The following is a 24,947-nucleotide window of genomic DNA, read 5'->3' as shown; positions in this document are numbered from 1 at the left end:
TGATAATAGAGGAAATAATAGTGAAAACATCATGTGTCCATGATAGATGCTCTTATTCTCTGCAAAAGTTTTAAAGTAGCATTACTGTCCACAAGATTTTATTATTATTATTATTTTTACACATAGGCTTATACAAGGCTTATGTAACTGCTGAGAAAATGTTTTCACATCACAGTTAAAAGTTGCATTTGCTCACAATCGACAGTTCTGATTGTCACTACTGAACAGGCTAATTTAAATAAAACAGTGGGGGAAAAATTATTCATTTTTGATAAAGATGTACTTAATTATATTCTTCAGACAGTCCCCTCCGAAGCTATTGGAACGGCAAGGCCAATTAATTTTTTTTTTGCTGTAGACAGAATACATTTGATTTTGGGATCAAAAGATGAATATGAGAAGAGAGATTAGAATTTCAGCTTTTATTTCCTGGTATTTATATGTAGATGTGTTAAACGACATAGAATGGGTGACATAGACCACCCAATTTGTAGGCAAGCAAAATATAGGAATGTGACTGACTGGTGTTTCTTGTTAGCCAGGTGTGTCCTCTTAGATTGACTGCTTAATAAATAGCTTTGAACATCTACTCTTGGCTTTGGCCTGTAGTTTCACATGTGAAGACTGCATTTGTTGTTAAACATAAGCCAAGCCATTTTGAAGCTGAGAAAAGAGGGAAAATCAATCAGAGGCATTGCCAAACATTGGGCATAGCCAATAGACCCTTTTCATATGATGTCACCCAACTTCCGTTCTGACTCAAATCAGTGTATATTTACAGTGTAAATTTTCACTTACAACACGGTCTAAACCTGATGAAGAATACAAATTCTAGTATTGTCCTGCCCAACTTACATTAGCGGAGGAGTTATGATAACGGTAGTTGTTAGATTTCTTTTCTGCAAAGTCTTTAAGTTTAAGCTGCAAACTCTTGTTGCAATCGTGTTTCCATATTACTGATGTTAGCTATAAATTGTGTATGATAATAATGAGTCTTTATTGTTCATATATACAGTAGAGCACAGTGAAATTGTTTTCTTTGCATACCCCAGCCTGTCAGGAAGCTGGGGTCAGAGCACACGGTCAGCCATGATAAGGCATCCCTGGAGCAGAGAGGGTTAAGGGCCTTGCTCAAGGGCCCAACAGTGGCAGCTTGGCAGTGCTGGGGCTTGAATCCCACGACCTTCCGATCAGTAACCCAGAGCCTTAACCGCTAAGCCACCACTGCTCCATTTATGGTTATTGTTAGATAAAAGTCAGTAACGTATTCATGGTTAATGTTGTGCGATTATACATTAATATAAGTAAAAAAGTAAACACTTGTTAGTGAACTTAGTAAACCAAGAGCGATGCATATTTTTCTTGTTGCTGCTAGCTAGCCTACTTTCCCATCCAAGGCAGTTACACGTTAAAGAACTGGAAATGATCATTAACGTTATCAAAAGAATCAAAATATAAGAACCCATAAATACATAAACATTATTATTCTAAACTTTACCTTTCGTGTTGTTAGTTAGCACTTTCCTGAAGTATCCAGTGTGCGTAAGGTAAATCGGAAGTACATATACACTGCTTTGTGGAAAGGTGGAAGTTTTCTGACGTCATTGTGAAAAGGGACTATACAATGATTTGGAATGTCCTGAAAAAGAAAGAAAACACTGTACAGAGCAACAGACACTGAATGGATCGGCCAAGAAAAACAACATCTGATGGAAGAAACATTGTGAGAGCTGTGAAGGAAAAACCCCAAACTAACAGCTAATACAACAACCTCCACAGAGCACGGATGAAGGTATCACAATCCACCATTTGAAGAAGACTTCAAAAGCAGTAATATAGTGGCCATACCATAAGATACAAACAACTTATCAGCAGTAAGAATCAGAAAGCCAGATCAGAATTTGTAAGACATACAGAAATGAGCAACAAAAGTTCTGGAACCGATATTAACCTCTACCAAAGTGTGGAGAAAGAAAGGATCTGTTCATGATCGAGAACATACAAGCTCATCTGTGAAACATGGTGGAGGTAGTGTCATGGCTTGGGCTTGCATGACTGCTTCTGGAACAGGCTCACTAATCTTTATTGTTGTAACTCATGAAGGTAGCAGCAGAATTAATTCAGAAGTCTACAAAAACAATCTGTCTTCCAATTTACAGAGAAATGCGTCCAATCAAACTGGGAGGAACTTCATCATGCAGCAAGACAATGAGCCAAAAAGGACTGCAGACACAACAAAAAACTTAATCAGGGAAAAGGTAGAAAGTTTTAGACTGACCAATTAACCCAGTTAAACATGTATTTCATCTCCTGAAGAGGCGACTGAAGGGAGAAACCCCCCCAATACAACAACTGAAAGAAGCTGCAGTACATGCCTGGAAAAACACCACAAAAGAAAAATGCAAGTTTGTTGATGTCAGTGGGTCAGCAATGTTTTAGTAATGAGAATTTTATCATACTATTGACAGATGATTTACATTAAAAGATCACTGTGATATGCACATTATTTTTTAACCTTACCTTGGTGGCTGTCTGCAAAGATTATGCTGTCCAAAGAGCCAGTTTAACAAACGCAGCTGTTAAAACAGTCAGTCTGCTTAAAGATGCCAAAAAACTTTGCTAGCTAACTGAGATTTAAATTTCCTCACACAGCGAATTCATGATTTGCTCACGTTTTTGCATCGCTATGTGCCATAGTGAAACGGACATAAGCCTAATCAATTCCGTTTGCAGATAGCAGCTGTCAAAATGTCCTCTTGCTTCCACACACTGTATATAGAACTGTGAACAAAGATTTAAAATGTCTGACAAAGACAATGAAAAATTTAGTCAACAGAACCGATGTGAGTGAACGAATCAGCAGTTATTTCCCCACAGACGTTAGCATGAACAGAGATCAGTTGAGTGAAGTGAAGACGATGAGGGTGATGTTTTAATGCCCGGAGCTTTTCCGCCGACGATATTTACTTCTGACGACATGTCGCTGATAGTCAAAGTAAGAACTCACTTCCCATTGTAAAAATATGACCCATTACCATTTGGCAGTAATGATTTTTTTAGTAGGATTAAGTTATAAAGTAGATTAAGTGGCATAGAATTGTACTTTTCTCTGTTTTCACTTTACAGGGTAACCAGACTTGGAAAAGCTAGAACAGCAAGGAAAAAAAAGTGTACAAACATTCCCTAGCCACTTTATTAGGAGCATCTGTATACCTGCTCATTCATGTGGACGTAAATGGTCAGCACTTGCAGTGACCACCACTAATATTGGCACCCTTGGTAAATATGAGCAAAGAAGGCTGTGAAAAATTGTCTTTATTGTTGAACCTTTTGATCTACTGTTGAAAAAAATTCACAAAAACACTCTGCTCTCATGGTTATCAAACAATTGCAAGCGAAACAATGAGAAATGTTTATAAATATAGGAAAAAGACCAAAATAAATCTCCATTAAACTCCATATAACTCGGTATCATTTGACCTGTTTGTTTCCAAGCAAATTTGATCATAATAAAATGATTAATTTCTTAGAATTACCTAGTCACTCTAGTCTGTCTGGTGAAACTACCAGAGATACAATGCAGGGATCCACAGGGCCATGAAGTTCAGACAGATCCTTCCAGTGCCCTACATGCACCATGATGCGTCAGCCATCTATCTGTCTATGTAATCCGTACACTAAGGTTTAGAGAATTCAGTAATGACCAGCAAGCTGAAAATCACATTTGATGTTATGGGTTCGAACCCTATTTGTACCAATGCCACATTAAAGGTGGCTGTCACAGCTGGTTCAGAGCTTGCCAACTGTGTCTGAGTTAAGCAATGCAGCTTAGTTCCTGGTTTGGAAGAGTCTCCTAGACGCAACCACAGACGTAGTGTACACATGCTCCTTGGTCGGGCTCCAAGAGCACTAGGAGGGCTCCATGGAAAAGCTGCAGTGTGTGGCTTCCGCACCGAAAAATACATATTTTAGCTCAGCTATGTCTGATGTCAAGCCAGCCTTATGCTAATGCTGAGATTAAATAGACATGCGATATAGTTTAAATAGATTAAAAACGTACTGTTATTTAACAAAGAATAGTGTATAATCGCTGATATGATGACGTTTTCTGTTTGAATTTGATTTAATACGTTATGGAAGAGTCAGAGCTTTGCAAAAGTTAGTAAGTTTCCCGACACGGGTGTTAGTTCCTGTTGTCATGTTACTGAGAAGCCGGCAAGCGCGCAAGCTCCTCGGTCCTGATTCTGAAGACTCGAGACTCATGGAGGATATGTAAATACAAGAAAAGCCCAATGTGCCGTTCATTAATGGCCTAAATTAAAAAGTCTAAATATTACAAATCATTGTAGTATAAGAGAAATAATATCTCAGAAATACAAACTCAAACACTACTAAAAAGTAAAACATTATTTTGTTATTACTATTATAATTATCATTATTATCATCATCATTACTACTAGTAGTAGTAATAGTAGTAGTAGCAGCAGCAATGGTGGATTCCTCCTCAAGATTGCAGAGTATTTTCAAAATTGACATGGTAAAGAAATGTAGTCCACAGATACAACATTTCAATGCATTTGGATCAATGGCAGATTTGAAGATCATTTTTGTAGTTTTTCCACAAATGATCATTGTAGAGAAAAATCAGGAATCAGTAAGAATTTTGGAGAATCAATGCAATGCTACTTTAACATTACTTTTTCAATTTATTCTTGCTGCTATAACATTAATTTGATTTACTCTATGCTGCTATAATACTATTTTGAATGACTTTGTGCTGCTATAACCCTATGTTGCAACACTGAGAACACATAATACAAAGACAACAGTCCCCCCTCCCCTCCACCAGACAGACACAGAGACACACATGCACAGAGAGAGAGCGAGAGACAGAGAGAGGAGATTGCTCTCTGAAAAAAGTGGGTTAGGTTGATGAAGACGGCAGTGGCACACTGAGCTGTTGAAAATTATCACAAACAGCAAAACTCACCAAATACAATCACAAAAGTTTACAAACTACAAAGATGAATAACAAACTCCCAAGCCAAGCTTCTTCCAGGCTTTACACAAAGAAAACGATTCAACGCGTGTTCTTCACTCTGCTGAACTCAAATGGCTACTGCGTGCATAAACGCTATAAATAAAGTGTTGTCTTTCAAAGTGTACTTTGGCTCGATCCAAGACAAACAGCTCCATCTAGCGGACGATAAAGATATTACTAAACATAACACAGATATTATCAAAGATAACCTGACAGTTATTATTCCTTTTAATGTTATTATTTTTGGAGATATGAGGTTGCCATCACACATGGTAACATACTGTAGTGTCTTGTTTGTGTGTGGCACAGATCATGTCCATAGGTTAATGTGAAATTGATTTATGGACGCAAGAAACATGTGCAACAGTTGTCAATTCGCCAATATGTAAATAGTTCGGCCAATTTTTATTCGATTCCTTATTGCTTATCACCCTATAGAAAGACATGTATCCCACACATATGTAGCACAGTTCAAGACAATCAGACCTACAGTTCATGAGGGTAAGATTTTTGTAATTTTGGACAAATTTTCAATGTTCTGGAAAATCTGTCATAGCGGACTTTATGGGTCCTGAGGGCTTTTTGGTTCCCCATGAGAAATAAGGTACGTACACCAATTTTCATACATTTTGGACTTCTGGGGTGGAGGGAAAAATCACATACATTTTGGGTGTGGCCTATAGCGTCACCTATGGGCTCATGTGGTCCATTTATGGTGTGGAAGTTACTCATGGCCTGTAGTATCAATGTGCCAAATTTTTAAAAAATGTTACCGTTCAGATCTTGAGTTATTGGGCACTGTATGGAGATAAGGAGAATGATAATAATAATAATAATAATAATAATAATAATAATAATAATATTCTTATAAGAATAACAAAAGGTTTCCTCCTGACAGAGGAATCCCAATAATATTTGCAGCTGCAGTTGTAGTTAAAGGAATCTTTAAAGTCTTGGGTGCTGCAGCACCCTCAGAACCGCTACATCCCATGTCCTTGCTGTAAGCTAGCAAGTCACAGATGCATAAGGCTCAGACAGAAAGTGGATACACTCACTGTGGTGAGGAGAAAGCACAGGAAGATAAAACAGAAGTCCATTGCATCTTTCGAGGACAGAAAAACAGTAGATGTGACCATATCTACATTAGGTTTGGCATGTGCACAAAGCTGAGTATAGAAAAAGGGAAAGAAGTGCCATGGCATGAAGGCATTTATAGCAAATACCATGAAACGGTCAAGTCATAACTTTGTTGAAAATCATGGCATTGGCATGTGTGCTCGCACATTAGAGAACATCCAGGTGTAGGACACCCCGGCTGCTTAGAAAGGGTGAAATAAAACTCAACGCATGAACAAATGTTTTAGCTTCGACAATGGACTGGAATCAAGAAATGAAAGGAATAATTGAATAAATAAAGCCTAATTTCAACCAGATATGGTAAACAGGCATAGTGCAGCATAATCACTTTGTTTGAGTCGCTTCCCGTATGCTTCTGTATCTTTTATTCCTATTTATTTAATGTTATGCTTTTGTGCGCATTTTTCTTCCTCTGTGTTATTAAACTCTTCTCTAGTACCCAACATGCTCGACTTCAAAGACCCCTTAACAACACCAACTACAAGCATTTATACTTCACCCTGAATTATGTGTATACAGGTCATGCACAGTAAGTAGCACTAAAAAAAAAAAAAAAAAAAAAAAAAAAAAAAAAAAAAAAATTCAGAGATTGCTTATTTCTGAGTATATAAAAACATTAATCAACTCACCGCTTAAAGCACCAACTGCTCCATAATCTAATGATTTTCCCTCCATGATGCTGGCATCACATTCAATATCCCCAGCCAGGTTTAGATTGGAGCCTGTACCAGCATTGGTGAATGGTGAATCCTGTAAACAAAAGACAATACTAAATGTGTTTCTTTTTTGGACATAAGCACTAGTAAAGTTAGCACTTTACAGTCTGGTAAACCCAAAAAGTAAAAAATGAAAACATTTTTGCATTGAAGGATTCTATTCCGACTCCAATGAAAGACACTGCCACATTTGCTTTTAATTTCACATTGAATAAATAAAATTTTAAAAAATAATAAATATGACCATGAAAACGATGTCTTCCCTTATAACAGCCTTTATTTATAGCTTAGAGGACTGACCAGTAATCCACACATTCATTATTCATTTCATGTTTAATAATAATAATAATAATAATAATAATAATAATAATATCCTTAACTCTCTTTTTTTTAAAGAGCAAATAACCTTCACAGATTATTAGAATTCATTATATTTATATTGCAATTTACATGTTGGCGTCCTCAATAAACCTGATGTCATCTATATTATTTCAGCTAAAATTGACTTTTATTTAACATTCATTTGATTTAGAAGAATAATATCTATTTATGAAAAGAAAAAAAAAACACATTAGTGACATTTAGCAAAGATTCTAAGTTTAAAATGGAAAACAACAGCATTTATTATAAATTGACCAATATTTTGACTGCATACAAACTGAAATAATTAGTCTTGCATTTCACCCAAAAATGAAAATTCGGTCATCAATTACTCGCCCTCATGTCTTTTCCAAACCCATAAGACTTCCGTTCATCTTCGGAACACAAATAAAGACATTTTAAATGAAACCTGGGAGATTTCTGTCTCTCCATTTACAGTCTAGTAACCAAAACTTTCAAGCTCCAAGGCATCGTAAAAAAGTAACCCAAGTGAAAACAGACGGTGAACACAGACTGAGTCACAAAGAACAAATCTTCAGATTTTGACATAGAAGAGGACTTGCATTTTTCTGTCCACTGTCGCAAACATTTTTTTGTTCCTTCTCGTGTCAACACATCACGCATTCGTCGTGGTTCTCTCACGAACGCATGTCGGAGATCTATGCAGGAGTGAAGATATTTTGTGAATAAAGACTTCAATCAAGTCTTTTTGCACATACAAATCATTCATATTGCTTCATAAAAATTGGGATTAAATCACTGAGTCACATGGATTACTTTTACACTGCCTTTGTGAAAGTCTTATGGGTTTTGAACGAAATGAAGGTGAGTTATTGATGTCAGAATATTCATTTTTGGGTGAATTAACCTTTTAAATATCATCTTTACATTTCATTCATTACATCTTTAGGCACACCAAATGTTTTTACCATGGTATTTGTGAAACTGTCTGCTTATTTACCTAATGAAATCTTTGAAGAAAGAATAAGCAAGGAGGTTTTTCTGAAACTCATTTGTTATTTTAAATGAGAGTTGTCAAATTGTTATAGACAGAAAAATCCAATCTGGGTAAAAACACATTCTGTGGACGTTTTTGGCTATTTGCCAAGTCAGACAGGTTTTCTTATATAACTGTGCATTTTTATGGCATATGGCATATGTACACTTCAATTTGCCCTCAGATTAAATTTAATTTACATGACTCATGCCCTAATTTATGCAGGTATTTTTATTTTTACAGTGAAATTATGCAAGTTTCAGTGAAACTGAGTTAGAGGTGTTTTTCTTTGAGGATGCTGCAAATGTTACGTAAATGTGCTGTGTAAAGCAAGGCAGCTAGAAAACTGGACCATTTTGGTCACATTTAAAAAGCTTTGCTGAAAAATGTCGTCAAGCTAAGTTTCATACAAATAACATACAAATAAGACCTTTAACTCATGTAATAAAATGCTGAAAGAATTTAATTAAACATTGAAAAACATACCATTAAAAAATGAATACAATTGCATCTGGTATGTTTTAGAGTTGCTACAAGGTTGACAAGCTCAAAAAAATGTGCAATGATATCCAAGTGTCTGTCTTTAAATAGCCCTGGTGGGTGGTTTGTTTGTCCAATAGCCAACGTCAAGGTCGGAGCTCTATTACTCAACTGAAGGAATTACGAGCTGATAAAAATCCATATCCATAAATGTGAGTCAGAATACATGAATTACACAGTGAAACTATACCCTATTGCCAACATTTTAGTGCAAGGTTCCCACATGTAAAATTCTGATTATCAGTGAATGATATTTGCTACTTTTACTTATTATTCGTTCTATACTTATTGATTAAACTGATATTCAATTTGACTTTAGGTTCTTAAAATTGTGAGGCATTAATACCAATACTGTGTCCGATTCTGTGCTCCATTAAAAAAAAGAATAAATAAATAAATAAATAAATAAATAGATAGATAGATAGATAAATAAATTAATAAATAAATAAATAAATAAGGTACCCAATACCTACATCTGATACCGTATTGGTCAGGCATTCACATACTTTTGGTCATATATTGTATTTCACGATTAATGATGGTAGCCGAAGCAAAACAGACTACAATCTATGCTGTGCAAAAATATCAAGAAACCTACAGGCAACCTGATAAAACATTAAACATAAAACTTTACACAAGAAGTTCACTGCTAGCAGCAAATAGCAGCACCCAATGGTGCAACACACAGTACCTAGACAAGAACAAAATACATACAGGCATTGCGAAGTGAATAAAAACAACAGCACTTATCCAATATGTTGACGTATAAATATCCGCTCTTTTCGACTGCAACACAAAGAACAAGCCAGTGTTCTAGCTCAGTGGTTAAGATGTTGGACTACTGATCGAAAGGTTGAGAGTTCAAATCCCAGTGCCCACTAGGCTGTCACTGGTGAGCTCTGGAGTAAAGCCTACAACTCTCAACTGCTCAGATGTAGAGATGAGTTAAATGTAAGTCGCTCTGGATAAGGGTGTCAGCCAGATGCCATGAATGTAAATAAGCAAAGCTAAGTAGCACGTTGTAAGTTACTCTGATAGTTTAAGACTAAAAGCCAATTTATACCAGACACAGCACATACAGTGGTGCTTGAAAGTTTGTGAACCCTAGAATTTTCTGTATTACTGCTTAAATATGATCCAAGTCATCATCAGCTTTTCAAACAAGTTTTCAAACATATAAATAGAACCCAATTATAAGTGAGACAAAAGTTCGAGACGAAACGCTTCTCATTTAAATCAAAAAGTTCTATTTTGGTCTCATCTGCTATTTTTCCAATAGCATTCTGGCTTGTCAATGTGACCTTCAGCAAACTGCACACAGTCAGCAATGTTCTTTTTTTTCAATGTTCTCATGATAGTGGACTCATGAACACTGAGAGAGAGGCCAATAGTTGCTTAAAAGTTACCCTGGGTTCCTTTATGACCTCACAGACTATTCCATGTCTTGCTCTTGGGGAGTACTTTGTTGGTCCTCACTACTGGGGAGCGTATAAACGGTCTTGAATTTTCTCCAATTTTGCACAATTTGTCTGACTGTAGATTGGTGGAGTCCAAAATCTTTAGAAATGGTTTTGTAACCTTTTCCAGCCCGATGAGCATCAACAATTCTTTTTTTGAGGTCTCATTTGTTCATGCCATGATACACGTCCACAAATGTGTTGTGAAGGTCAGACTTTAATGGATCCCTGTTCTTTAAATAAAACAGGGTGCCCACTTGCACCTGATCGTCATCCCATTGATTGAAAACACCTGACTCTAATTTCACCTTCAAATTAATTGTTAATCCTAGAGGTTCACATCATTTTGCCACTCACAGACGTAATATTGGATCATTTTCAAGTCAAGTCGATTTTTATCGTCATTCCTCTATATAGCGTGTATACATTGGAACAAAATGACATTTCTACAGAACCATGGTGCAACACTGAAAAAGTACACAAGACTACATAAAGTGCAATACACAGCCACGTGAGACAAGTGCAAAACAATAAACACAGAAAAAAAAACAATAAATACACAGGACAATAGATAGACAGAACATGGACTGTAAACTGCAAACTATTGTGTCATGTAGCAGCACAAGTATAGCAGCAAAACTGATAGCAATGATGATCTTTTTTAGCTGTCCTCACAATTCGCTGTAGGGTCTTGCGATCAGAGGCTGTGCAGTTCCCATAACACACAGCGAGACAACTTCTCAGGATGCTCTCTATCATCCCTCTGTAGAAGGAGGTGAGTATAAGGGGTTTGGGTTTGGTTCGCTTCAGCCTCCGCAGGCAGTGGAGGCGCTGCTGGGACTTCTTGACTAGGAAGGTGGGGTTGAGAGACCAGGAGAAGTCCTCAGTCATGTGCACCCCAAGAAACTTGGCGCTTTTGACTCTCTCCACAGTTGTTCTGTTGATGTGCAATGGAGAGTGGTCCACTTGGGTTCTCCTGAAGTCGATAATCATCTCTTTAGTCTTATCAACATTAAGAAATAGATTGTTGTCTCTACACCATTCTGCAAGCTGGTTCACCTCCTCCCTGTATGCTGACTCATCATGTTGCTGATGAGGCCCACAACTGTAGTGTCATCAGCAAACTTGATGTGATTAGAATTGCAACACAGTCATGATAAGCAGGGTAAACAGCAGTGGACTGAGAACACAGCCCTGGGGGGTGCCGGTGTTCAGTGTGGTGGTGCTGGAGGTGGAGTTGCTGATCCTGACGGACTGGGGTCTCCCAGTCAGAAAGTCCAGGATCCATTTGCAGAGGGAGGTGTTTAAACCCAGCAGGCTCTGCTTTGTTATCAGTTGGATGATTGTGTTGAATGCTGAACTGATGTCAGTGAACAGCATCCTTATGTAATTGTCCATTTTGTCTAGATGTGTCAGAGACAGATGGATGGTAGCAGATATGGTGTCCTCTATATGCATATTGAAATGGGTCCAGTGTGGTCGGAAGACTGCTCTTTATGTGTTTCATGACTAGCTCCTTGAAGCACTTCATGATGGTAGGTGTGAGTGCAAGAGGCTGGTAGTCATTCAGGCAGGACACGGATGTTTTTTTTTTGGCACAGGGATGATGGTGTTCGTCTTGAAGCAATAAATAAATGACCAAGTATAATATTTCTGTCTCATTTGTTTAATTGGGTTCTCCATGTACTTTTAGGACTTGTGTGAAAATCTGATGATGTTGCAGGTCAAATTTATGCAGATATAAAATTCTAAAGGGTTCACAAACTTTCAAGCACCACTGTACAAAAGTTCATTCAATTCCATTTTAAAAACCATTTCAATAAACACTGACCAAAGTATGTCCATGGTTTTATACTTCATGTCTATTTATTATTTCACTCATGCACATAAGCACCATAGAATTACACTAAAAAAATGAAATTGATAAATAACAAAAATGACAGTGGAATTTATGTACATTAATTTTGCCATAATATTTGATGTGGATCAGCTCGTTAGTTCTTTAGCAAAATATAGCTGCTGTGGATTCAGAGTTTTAGGCAGAAACAGTTATGGTAGTCTGCTTTTCAGTGTTTCATTAATATTCTTATTAAGGGCTGTCACGATTTCCCCTTTAAGCAGCGTGCTGCAGAGCATGTGAATGCACGCTGCTGTACAAGGTGCGCGAGCACCTGCTTTTCGTTGTTGACATTCGTGACATTTGGACACGTGCATTTGTTATGTTTTGTTATGTCTCCTCCCTGTTCTGTCATTGGTTATTGTTTCACGTGTGTCTGAATTGCCCTCAGCCGTCAGCTATTACAACGCTGATTATGTTTGTATGTATACCGCGCGCCTCCCAGCACACAGCGCGGAATATTAGATAGAGTAAAATAGAGAAGTTTAGTTTAGACCCGATTCGTTACCATAGTTAATCATAGTCCGAGTTTATGTCCATGTTAGGTTCCTTGTTAAAGTTAGTTAGGTTAAACATTAGATTTAGTCCACGCTGGTTTCTCCGCTACCAGTCCCTTGCTGTTGTTTATGTTTCATGTTTGGTATATCGACCCTGTATCCCGTGACCGCGACTTTGATCCCTGCCTTGCCCAGTTTATGCCTGTTTGCCAATCGTCTGACCATTGCATGTTTTGGATTACGTTTATGGATTACGTTTATGGATTACGATTTGGATTTTCCTTCCCTTGACTCTCTTAAATAAAACTGTTCATACTGCACTTGCATCCGTCATATCTCCGTTACGTCACAATACGTGACAAGGGCCGAGCACCAATGGTGCAAGGCACCTATTGTTTTTCTACGGATTCTGCTTATTATTATTTATTTTTTTTTTGTGGCAGGGTGTCTATGGCAGCCCGTAGAACCATGTGGTAAAAAGGCACACAGCTTCAGGAAACATTTAGCTACAAATACACCAAATCTGGGCCCCAAGCTCCCAAAGCTCTAAGGCCACCAACAGGTTAAAGTTTGGCCAAATTTCAAAGTACATTTATCCCCATAACTTTCGTAAAAAATTTTAATCCCTTTGCCTAAAGTTATGGCTTTGCTTTTGTTCTGACTCTTTAGGCAACAATTGTGTGCCTGTGCCTGCTGGTTGCAGTTTTAAGTTCTTTTAGTATTTTGTTTATATGAAATAAATTTTTGCTTATTTATTCGGAATTAAAACTTGGCGCACATATATTTATAAATATAGCTTTAATATAAAACATAATACTTAAGTTAAATCTAAAATGAATAAACCCCCAGCTATAAATAGAGATAATTTACCAACAGTTGATTTTGAAAAATAGTTCAGACTCCTAGTTGATTATGGGTTCAAGCAGCTTTACATAAAACAGGCGCCTCTTTCTTTTCTCACATCTGGTTAGCTGACTGCAAGCTTTCCTCTCATTCACTATTGCAAAACACCACCATAAATGACAGCATGTTTCATATGAATTAAATGTATAGGGTAAGCTGGGTTGTGCCACAGGCATATGACATGAAGGGACTAGTGGGCAGGAGGCGGATTCATTATTTGTGCTCGAATAACTGTTCATTTTTATTTCATTCAAAAGTGCAGATCTGTTCAAATATCATTTCATGCACGCAATGCATCAGTGCTCTTTTTTCACAACTTTGATTAATAAGGACCAATGTTACTAAATAAAAACAAGATTAGATGAAAGACAAAAATTCACTGAGCCATCACCTCTAGCTCTATAAGAGCTGCAGTCACTGCCTCCACTGCCATGGCACCATCTCTCAACCTCTCCATGGCCTGCCAAAAAAAGTATATATAAGATCATAGAAGGCCATATTAGGGCCAAAAAGGTCATAGAAGTAATCTGAATTTATATATTGTACATTAAAAATAAACACTTGTAGGACAAAACAGGGGAACCTGTCTATAACCTTTTCCATTATTCTTATTATTGGACATCAGCTGAGTATAGCCTTTTTATCTACTTAAAAATGTGCATAACACACAGATAGGCAGACAGACAGAGAGACAGACAGAAAGCTGGATCACTTTATTCAAGCCAAAGGAAAATACACAAACACACACACACACACATACACACACACACACACACACACACACATATATATATATATATATATATATATATATATATATATATATATATATATACATATATATATATATATATATATATATATATATATATATATATATATAAAAATAAAAGAATACAGTGTAAGAACGTGATGTGGGAGTGCAGTGGAGTGTAAACATTGTAGATATAAGCAGCTGAATTGAGAGGAATGAAGTGGCAGTGCAGTGAAAAATTGTCAATATACACAGCTATAAAATGAATAGGGATACACAGTATTGTATAGAGTGAAAATGAGAAAAGGAAAGAAAAATGAATAAAAGTAAAGTGGCAGTGCATATTGGATATGAATAGTGTATGGTAGTATAGCTCAACTATTGTCTAATGAGCATGTCTTAAAACTGGCTCAGTGCAAAATAGTGTCCCAGAACAGTGATGAGCTGTTGTACAGTGTGCTCACTATTGGTACTGCCCCATTCTACAGAGGAGCTGAATGGGTCTTCTACTAAATGAGCTCCACTGACCAGTAGCTCATGGAGGGGATGCTGTTCATTGTTCAGAATGTCTGAGTTTATTGTGTGTCCTTTTTCCACCACCACAAAACCAACCCGAGAGCAGTCCAAGACCAGACCAGCCTTCTTGATCAGTTTGTTGAGTTTTATTTTTTTTTTTTTGCATCTCCAGCTCTGATGCTGCCTCCACAGGATACTGCTGCAAAGAAGTATCGCTACCACAGACTGGAAGAAGGTCTCTAACATCTTGATGGAAACACTGAAAGACCTTAGCTGCCTTAAAAAATAGAGTCTGCTCATCCCTTTCCTGTACACAGCCTGGGAGTTGGCGTTCCAGTCCAGCTTGTTGTTGACATGGTACCAAGGTATCGGTAGGTGTCAACCAGCTCAACATCCTGACCCATAATGGCAACGGGGCTGGTTATGGTCCGCTTCCTCCTGTAGTCCACCACCATCCCCTTGGTCTTGGCCACATTGAAGAATAGCTGGTTCTTCCTGCAACTCTCCATGAAATTGTTGTCCAGGTAGCTGTACTCCTCTTCCTGTCCATCCCTGATGCACCTGACCACCAGAGAGTTGTCAGAACTCTATAATGAAAGTCTATGATACAGGGTGACGAGGAAGGGGAAGACGTCGACCTTTGAGTCTCGCGATAGCCGAGTGTATGTCACATGCCACTTCTGCATCAGCTGCAATCACCACAATGGAGACTGTGAATTCCCTCAGCAGATAATGTGCACTTAAACCAACAGCCAACAGTTCAATGTTTGGGCAACAGTGAAGCTCCTTTGCATTAACATATCCCAGCTTACAGCATGTGCAACCCCTCCACCTTTCTTCTTACCATTCAATGTAGCATCTACGTCCACCCTGACTGTCTGAAAGCCAAAGATGGAAGGCATCTCCTCTTTGCCTTTATTTTGAGTCCAACTCTGCATCTTCTGTATGGTCTCAGCAGTTCTTCAAAAATATTGAACAGCATTCCAGAGCGTGGAGCAGATGTTTGGAGTGCCAGCAGATGATCGTGAGTGAACATGAAGCCACCTGCTTGCTTCCCATGGTTCTCCATTTCAAGTGTAGAGTGTATTATTATTATTTTTTTTTAATTATGTGCCTAAACAGACTGAAACTTACAAAGAAAGTTCAAGTTCACTTGCGCATTCACATCATTTTGTGAGGTCCCATTGCAATTTGACAGATCTGGAACATTTTTCCAAATCAAGATCTTCTAAGTTGGTAGACTCTTACATAAAAAGTGCTGTATTACAAGAAAAAGGTGCTTTAAAAAGGTGTTAGTTAAGTGGTATGCACACGTGTGTAAGTTAATTTCATGTTTTTTTCTGTCATAAAACATTTCTATTTGTTTTTCACTTGAATTTTGTTGGTTGCTATCACATTAAAGGTGGAAAAATATCTGACATGATTTATCTTTTACATCACTAAAACTTGCGATTTTTGTAACCGGGGTGTGTAGACTTTTAATATTCACTGCACATAAATAAATAAAAGAAAAACAAGTCTGCAAGACATTTATGATGATGGATTAAAACTCTGGTAATAAGATATGAAACGTACTAACCTTCTGACAGGCTCTTTTGCACACATGTTTATACTCCTTGGCTTTGGATTCGGAATGATACCCTGCCCCTGCATAAAAAAAAGAAATAAAAAGCATTCATATTTCAATATTACCTAAAAAACAACACGGTTGACAGTTTTAAGATATTAAAAGTTACATTTTTAGAAGTAGTTCTGAGTAACTGATTTCTTGAAACATACACTAAATGGCCAAACATGTTGGACTCCCCCAAACTGTTGCCACAAAGTTGGAAGCACACAATTATATAGGATGAATTTGTATGCTGTGGGATTACAGTTTAAAAACTAGACTGGACCTAAGGGGCCTAGTCCAAACCTGTACCAGCATGACAGCGCCCCTCTGCACAAAACCAGCCCCATAAAGATACGGTTTGTTTGGAAAAACTTGAGTATCCTGCACAGAGCCCTGACCTCAACCCCAGAGAACACCTTTGGGATAAATTCTCACCCACCATCAGTAACTGACCTCACTAATGCTCTTATAGCTGAATGGGCAAATCCCCACAGCCACGCTCAAAAATCTAGCGGAAAGCCTTCCAAGAAAATGTATGATTTTTATAACAGCAAAGGGGGACTAAATCTGGAATGGGATATTCAAAAAACACATATGGGTGTGATGGTCAGGTGTCCACAAACTTTTGGCTATATAGGGTTTTTTTGTGGTAAATTACACTATCATTATTGTTTATATTTTTATGACTTCTGTCATATAATATCTTTTCCGTAAGCTTTTTTGTTGTTGTTTTTTTTAAACTTCTGACTCGTGTATCAATTGTGGCTCGTTTTTCTTGCTTCCACATGTTTAATTGCACAGGAAATTTTTTGTTTGATTGTTTTTTTGTTTTTTTAAAAAACTTTTGTTGATTTATTCATGGGCACTTCTCACCTCACTGCCTCTCTCTGTGCAACAATTATAAATTGCTTATTCAGAAAATGGGTATTAAAACGGCTGCTCGTGCAACATTACAGATCAGGTGAATGCACCGAAAGGATAGCACGAAATGGCCTCTTGTGTATGAGCTCACACAGTGCCCACAATTGGCAAGTGTTGCTCTAATTAACAAGGGAGGGACCAAGGTCATCCCTCCCATCCAGAAAGCAAGGCCAATTATGATCTCACAGACCCCTGGTTATCATCGGGATTCAGAGTTACAAAAGTTTACCGCTGACCCATTTGGAAGCCCAGCTATCCAAGTTTAAAAAATTTATATGGAAGTAACAAAAATGGTTGCTAAAATAATACAGTAACACAGGTGGAATAAAAAATATAATGAAATGAAAACTGATTCCTAATCTACTTTTTATAGACCAGATTCTGCTGAGACTCATAGATGGTCGGGTCAAAACCATGGATCCAACCTGCCTTATGTCAACAGTCCAGGCTGGTGGAGGTGGTGTAATGGTGTGAGGAGTATTTTCTTGGCAACTTTGATCCTGTTACTACCAATCAATCATTATTTGAATGCCACAGCCTATTTGAGTATTGTTGCTGACCATGAGCATCCCTTCATGGCCAAACTTCACCCATTTTCTAATGGCTACTTCCAGCATGATAATGTCCATTTCACAAAGCAAAAACATCTCTGGAACAGCCTTACCCCTGGGGTTGCTGGGACTACGGTTGCTGCTATGGCCTTGGGACTGCAATTACCACATTCAGTTCTGCACTCGGGTCTCCTTTGGTGAACAGTGGACTAGTTCAACAAACAGACTTCATGTTAAAACCATAATGAACTTTCTTTTACTTTCATACTATCCATTGTTACCCAGATGAGGACAGGTTCCCTTCTGAGTCTGGTTCCTCTCAAGATTTCCTCCTCATATCATCTCAGGGAGTTTTTCCTCACCACCAGCTCTCTCAATAGGGATAAATTGACACACTTAAAATCTGTATCCTGTGTTTATATATTTCTGTAAAGCTGCTTTGAGACAACGTCCATTGTTAAAAGCACTATACAAATAAAATTTAATTGAATTGGAGAGCCTCTACAAGACCAGGGTCATCAGGAGGGCCCACAACATCAGTAGGAACAATAGCAACCCATAACACAGCCTATTCACACTCTGACCAACAAGCAGATGCTACAGGAGTGCTGAAGTAAGAACAAGGCTGAAAAACAGTTTTTATCCACAGGCCATGAGAGTTATAAATAACTCTCATCCACTGCCCCTCCCCCCACCTCGCAGAGACAGTATTTAGCAGATGCCTTTATCTAGAGCGACTTGGCAGTACTGGGATTTGAACTAACAACCTTCTGATCAGTAATCCAGCGTCTTAACCACTGAGCCTACCTCTGCAGGCCTTTGCACATTAATTTCTTACATGTTTTTCCATCTTTTTCTTTCTTCAGTAATTTATGCTTTTGTGCTGTCCTGTTTAAATTATGTCAGAGGTTGCTGGGAGGATTCACAGAGTAAGAATGTAACAGACTGTTTCCTGTACATATGACAATAAACTCTGGAATCTTGAAAAGTCGTCTCAAACTGGTTTCATGAACAGGACAATGAGTTCAATGTTCTTCAGTGGCCTTTCCAGTCACCGGATCTGAATCCAATAAAACACCTTTGGTAGAATGGGAGATTTGCACCATGAAAATTGCACCTGAACAATCTGCAGGAATTGTGCGATGCGATCAACACAGACCAGAATCTCCAAAGGAATGTTTCCAACATCTTGTGGATTCCATGCCACAAAGAATTGAGGCTGCTTTAAGAGCAAGCGGAGACCCTACACAGTAATGGTATAGTGGTATAGGGTAGGGGTGTGTCTTTTTTTTGTCCAGAATGAAATGATAGCAAAGGCCTTTACACCATGGTCTGTCTGAACATTTGATTCTGATTGGCTGGAAGGTGCACATTCAGAGAGTATAATGCACAGGTGGTTCCAGTCAGTTTAATCCCCGTATTAAATTAATGTGTTGCCTATAAACAACTGTAACCATAGTAACACACAGTTACAGTCGCATACAGCATCACAGACGCAGGTAATTCACACACGCACGTCTCTCTCTCATAACTATTTATTATAATTCATTCAAATAAATGCAATCTTATCGCACTACTTTATCTCTGTGTATGATTTACAGCAGACAGTATTCTAGTTCTAAGTACCGTGATTAAAATAACAAATGAAAATACCAGTTATTTTTATCCTTTCTGTCAAATTTTGCACTGCAAACATAAATAAATCACAGCTTTAACTTGTCACTGCTGGCAAGTGACCGCGAAATAAGTGGGATAATTCATAGCTAGGTGTGCAGTACATGATTTTAATGCACTCTGCGGCGGTTCTTTACCTCCACATCATGCATTAAAACGACACCTAGCCATGGATTATCCCATGCTTAAAACATACCTAAACATGATGCCTACTGAATCTGCTTTTTCATGTTCAAAATTAAATTCAGAAAATGTAAACACATACCTGCATGGACCAATACAAAGCCTACAGCTTTGCCCTCTTTGCTGGAGATCTGCATAGTTTGCTCTTTGCTGTTCTGTATTGTTCTTAAATAATTTATTGGGGACACGTTCCCTTTGCACCCTGTTGATTTTATCGCTTTCTCCATGACCCGTGCACAGAAGCAGTTGCATCTTGGTCTACCAATCTCTCACAGCATATACATACTGGCCCTGTGATCCCTAAAGAAGAAAATCAGGACAAAACTATTTTCATAATGTGTTGAATATGAAGAGTAATAACATTTATTCATTTACAGTACTCATTAGATACTATTCTTTTGTTACATAGAATGATACAGCTTGATACATGCTGCATCATGACCGCTATGAACAACAGAACTGTGACAAAAATATCTTATACAGGTGCATCTCAAAAAATTAGACTATCGTGGAAAAGTTCATTTAATTTAATTCAAAAAGTGGAACTTTTGTATATTCTAGATTCATTACGCATAGTGAAATATTTCAGGCCTTTTATTTGTTTTAATCTTGATGATTACGGCTTACAGCTCATGGAAATCAAAAATCCAGTATCTCACAATATTAGAATAAAGAATTTATAATACAGAAATGTCGACCTTCTGAAAAGTATGTTAATTTATGCACTCGATACTCAGTCTGGGATTTAATCCTTTTGCAGGAATTACTGCATCAATGCGGCGTGGCATGGAGGCGATCAGCCTGTGACACTGCTGAGATGTTTGTTCTGGAAGCCCAGGTTGCTTTGATAGTGGCCTTCAGCTCGTCTGTATTGTTGGGTCTGGTGTCTCTCATAGATTCTCTATGGGGTTCAAGTCAGGCGGGTCGGCTGGACAATCGAGCACAGTAACACCATGGTCACAAACCAGTTACTAGTAGTTTTGGCACTGTGGGCAGGTGCCAAGTCCTGCTGGAAAAGGAAATCAGCATCTCCATAACGCTCGTCAGCAGATGGAAGCGTGAAGTGCTCTAAAATCTCCTGTTGGACGCTGCATCGACCCTCAACTTGAGAAAACACACTGGACCAACACCAGCAGATGACATGGCAACCCAAATCATCACTGACTGTGGAAACTTCACACTGGACTTCAAGCAACTTGGATTCTGTTCCTCTCCACTCTTCCTCCAGACTCTGGGACCTTGATTTCCAAATGAAATGCAGCATTTACTTTCATCTTCCCCATGTTTGTGGTTGTGTACTGAACCAGACTGAGAGATTAAAGCCTCAGGAAACCTTTGTGGGTGTTTTGAGTTAATTATCTGATTAGAACTCTTCTTGGGTTGACATTTCTGTATTATAAATTCTTTATTCTAATATTTTGAGATAATATATTTTTGACTTCCATGAGCTGTAAACCGTAATCATCAAGATTAAAACAAATAAAAGTCCTGAAATATTTCACTTTATGTGTAATGAATCTAGAGTATATTTAAGTTCCACTTTCTGAATTAAATTACAGGAGAAAAAAAAAAAAAAAACTTTTCTATAATATTTAAATTTTTTGAGCTGCACCTGTATATGTGGATCTCAGGTCCCAGTTCTACAGGATCCCATGCCCTTAATAGATCAGTTTTATTTAGTAGGTAATAATTTATTGAAAAGTCTTCGAGCATGGGGTCCAGTAAGACCGTGCAGGCTGTACGTTTATACTGACGATTATAAACATTAAAATGTAATGACGTCTTAGAAGTAAAAGCACTGCAGAGAAGATTGTCTCATAGTAAAGCATCACACTGAGCAAAACATGGCGCTTTACAGCCTAAAGTACACAGTAATGCATTTCAATTAATGTCGTAGGCAGTTAATACAATTTTATTAATCGTGCAAAAAAATAAAAATAAAAATAAAAACCAAAACATATATATTTTAACTCAGTACCCCAGGTAGTTTTCAGTGTGCATAAAAGGTAAATACATACCAATAACGTATGTTTTGCTGTACTGTCTATTTAGTACTACCAATTTAGCAACGTTGTTCCCGTTTGTTTATTTATTTATTTATTATTTATTTCTTCCTCCTCCTCCTCCTTCTTCTTCTTCTTCTTCTTCTTCTAACTATGAGTGATCTTCTTCGCTAGTTCATCTAGCGTCTCGCAAACCGATGACGAGTGCTTTTACCGCCATCTACTGTACTGGAGTGGTATACGGTCATGTTTTGCGCCTGCGTATTGACGTCTGGGAGCACGAAAAGAAAACCACCATCAGGCTCTGGGTTACTGATCAACAGGTCAGGAGTTCAAGCCCCAGCACTGCCAAGCTACCACTGCTGGGCCCTTGGGCAAGGCCCTTAACCCTAAATTGCTCAGTTGTATAAATAAAGTAAGGATAAGGGCATCCGCCAAATGCCATTAAATGCAAATGTAAATTTTGACTCAGAATGAACGATGGGGATAAAGCCTGAAGTTTAAGTTATTTTGACCCACTTCCTTGACAATAAGAATATTTACAAATATATATATAGCCTAATATTAATAATAACGTAGCAAGTGCTAAATCATCTGAGGTATTTTATGGCTTATATCTTGCACAGACCAACCAGCCAGTGCTGCTTTTATTGTAGTGTGGGATTATTTTTCTCTTTTTTCCATGGTTATACGATGAAAGAGGCACCATTTAAGGTCAATTCAATGTGATTTTTGCTCATCTCATGATGTACCTGTATGTATATATATATAAAAAAGAGATGCACCGATACTAAATTTCTCAGCCAATACTGATAACCAATAGTTCTGCCTTTTATGCCTTCTTTTAAATGAATAATAATTAATTCCACAATTCTGAAAGAAATGCAAACAAAAACTTTCTCTCCATTTCAACAAGTTGTTTCACAGTAACTGGTCTCATATACAAGCCAGTTATACAAGCCATATATACAAGCCAGTTGTGTCCAAATTATGTTTACACTATAGAGTGGCTAGGCTGTCTTCATGCATGTAATAAATAAATTTCTTTGATTAACGATTATTTTTACAGAAGATTTTTTTAAATAATACAGAATAAAAATAAATTATTAATTTTTCAGGAGACTGTATTTTAAAGATAGTTTTGTCAAATACAATTAAGTTTTATAGATCTTTATTGGAAAGGGTTTAAACGATGTTGTTCATGCTTGTTCAATGAACCATAAACAATTTTTGCACATGCACCTTTGGAAGAGTCCTTAAGACACTAACAGTTTACAGGCGGTAGGTGATTAAGATCACAGTTACAATAACTTAGGACACTAAAGAGACCTTTCTACTGACTCTGAAAAACACCAGAAGAAAGATTCCTGCTCACCTGCGTGAACATGCCATAGACCTGCTGCAGGGAGACATGAGGACTGCAGATGTGTCCAGAGCAATAAACTGCAATGTCTGTAATGTAAGATGACTAAGACAGTGCTACAGGGAGACAGGAAGGACAGCTGATTGTCTTCGCAGTGGAAAATTACATGTAAACATGTGTACCCCCAGATGTGATCGAGAACTTGCTAATGTCTTGGTGAAGAGTGGAGAAACATCTCACAGCAAGAATGGACAAATATGATGCAATCCATGAGGATGAGATGCACTGTAGTACTTAAAGCAGCTGGAGGCCAGCAGATAGACTGTTACTTTTGATATTGAACCCTGCCTTGAAATATTTCACTTCAGGTGTAATGAATCTAGAATATATGAAAGTTCCACTATTTTTAATCTCCCATGCTTGCAATAACTGCATCAAGCCTGCGACTCTCTGATTTCACCAAATTGTTGGTTGCTTCTTTTGTAATGCTTTTCCACAGCCTCTTTCAGTTGTTGTTTTGGTGGTGTTCTCTCTTCAGTCTCTTCTTCAGGAGGTGAAATGCGTGCTAAATTAGGTTCAGCTCTGGAGATTGCCTTGGGCAGTCTAAAAGACTTTTTAAAAGACTTTTCCCCCTGATAAAGTCCTTTGTTGAGTTGGCAGTGTGTTTTTGATCATTGTCTTGCTGCATGATAGTTCTTCTCGATTAATTTGGGTGCATTTCTCTGTAAATAGTCAGACATAATATACCTGTAAACTGAAAAAACAGAATTCATTCTGCTGCTACCATCATGAGTTACATCAATAAAGGTGAGCGAGAATGTTCCAGAAGCAGCCGTGCAAGTCCAAGCCTTCGCTTGTCCACTTTGGCCTTTCCATCACTTTGATAGAGGTTAATCTTTCTTTGCTAATTCCAATCTCTCTCATTAAACACTGTGACTATATCAACATGCAAAAAGACGAGCCTAAAATAAAAAAGAAAAAATAACTTTACCAAAATCTCTTAATTTATCAATAAATTATTATAGACTATTATTTCCCCAAAAGCGAGTTCCGTACATAAGCGTCGTGGGGATATTCTGCATGTGGTTGCGCAACGTTGACTTTCCTGATTGGCCGTAATACCTACCCGCCGCAGCCAATGGGAACACTTCTCTATCAGCGCCAGCCCTCACAGGACCGATCAGATCGCCTCAGGTAAGTCTTAATGGAGCCTAAAGTCTTAACATGTAGTTACTTTAACAGATGTAGTAGAAGAAACTTTGATATGGATAAAGCTGTGCGCATGTACTGGTTGAATCCATTTTCAATCTATTTATCTTAATTTATGTTCACCATCACAGTTTGTTCAGTTTTTAAAACCACTGGTCTGTTAGCCTACATATAGATTCACAAATAGAAACTTGCTCAATAGTTACATAGAGAGACGTATCATGTTTGTAAAGGGTTTTAGCTGTCATTCATACAGATGCCACTATGGGCTTTTAATATATAGCTTTTATTTTTCAATTGCCCTGACCTCAATTCTGTCACTCTTACATTTGTTGTTTTAGACTTGGAAGGAGAAAGAGACAGTCAGTTCAGCAGGATGGGGGGGAAAAAAAACAAAACAAAACAAAAACACACTATACTAAATTTACTTCGGACAACCTAAAGCTAAAAAAGCTACTCGTGAGAGGGCAGAGGATCATGATATGGAAGATAAGGATGAATGAACGGTGTTAGTTTTGTGCCACACATAATTCATGAACGTTCCTGTCTTGATACTCAAGAAAGCATAAAATAGACATAAAATAAGTTTAATGTT

At 37.8% G+C, this 24,947-nt stretch overlaps 1 protein-coding gene across 3 annotated transcripts in view; it reads right to left on the bottom strand.

The window, feature by feature from the left end:
• tasp1 (taspase, threonine aspartase, 1) overlaps nucleotides 1-21,951 on the bottom strand; it is a 36,826-nt gene extending 14,875 nt beyond the window's left edge. For 2 of the 3 annotated variants that reach the window (XM_017461451.3, XM_017461452.3), the window contains exons 1-5: nucleotides 21,796-21,951; nucleotides 19,860-20,077; nucleotides 16,416-16,483; nucleotides 13,958-14,026; nucleotides 6,808-6,928 (exon numbers count right to left, since the gene is read on the bottom strand). In XM_017461451.3, the coding sequence (XP_017316940.1) occupies nucleotides 6,808-6,928; nucleotides 13,958-14,026; nucleotides 16,416-16,483; nucleotides 19,860-20,004 (403 nt within the window). In that variant the 5' untranslated portion in view covers nucleotides 20,005-20,077; nucleotides 21,796-21,951. Of the gene's footprint in view, nucleotides 1-6,807; nucleotides 6,929-13,957; nucleotides 14,027-16,415; nucleotides 16,484-18,033; nucleotides 18,130-19,859; nucleotides 20,078-21,795 lie in introns of all 3 variants that reach the window. The other variant, XM_053677318.1, reaches the window with a different exon arrangement.
• Between the last annotated feature and the right edge of the window lie 2,996 nt (nucleotides 21,952-24,947).

The sequence above is a fragment of the Ictalurus punctatus genome, chromosome 29 (genome assembly GCF_001660625.3).
Source record: "Ictalurus punctatus breed USDA103 chromosome 29, Coco_2.0, whole genome shotgun sequence".
NCBI lineage: Eukaryota > Metazoa > Chordata > Actinopteri > Siluriformes > Ictaluridae > Ictalurus > Ictalurus punctatus.
The sequence above is the reverse complement of the archived record's forward strand: the minus strand, read 5'-3'. Positions and strand labels throughout refer to the sequence as shown.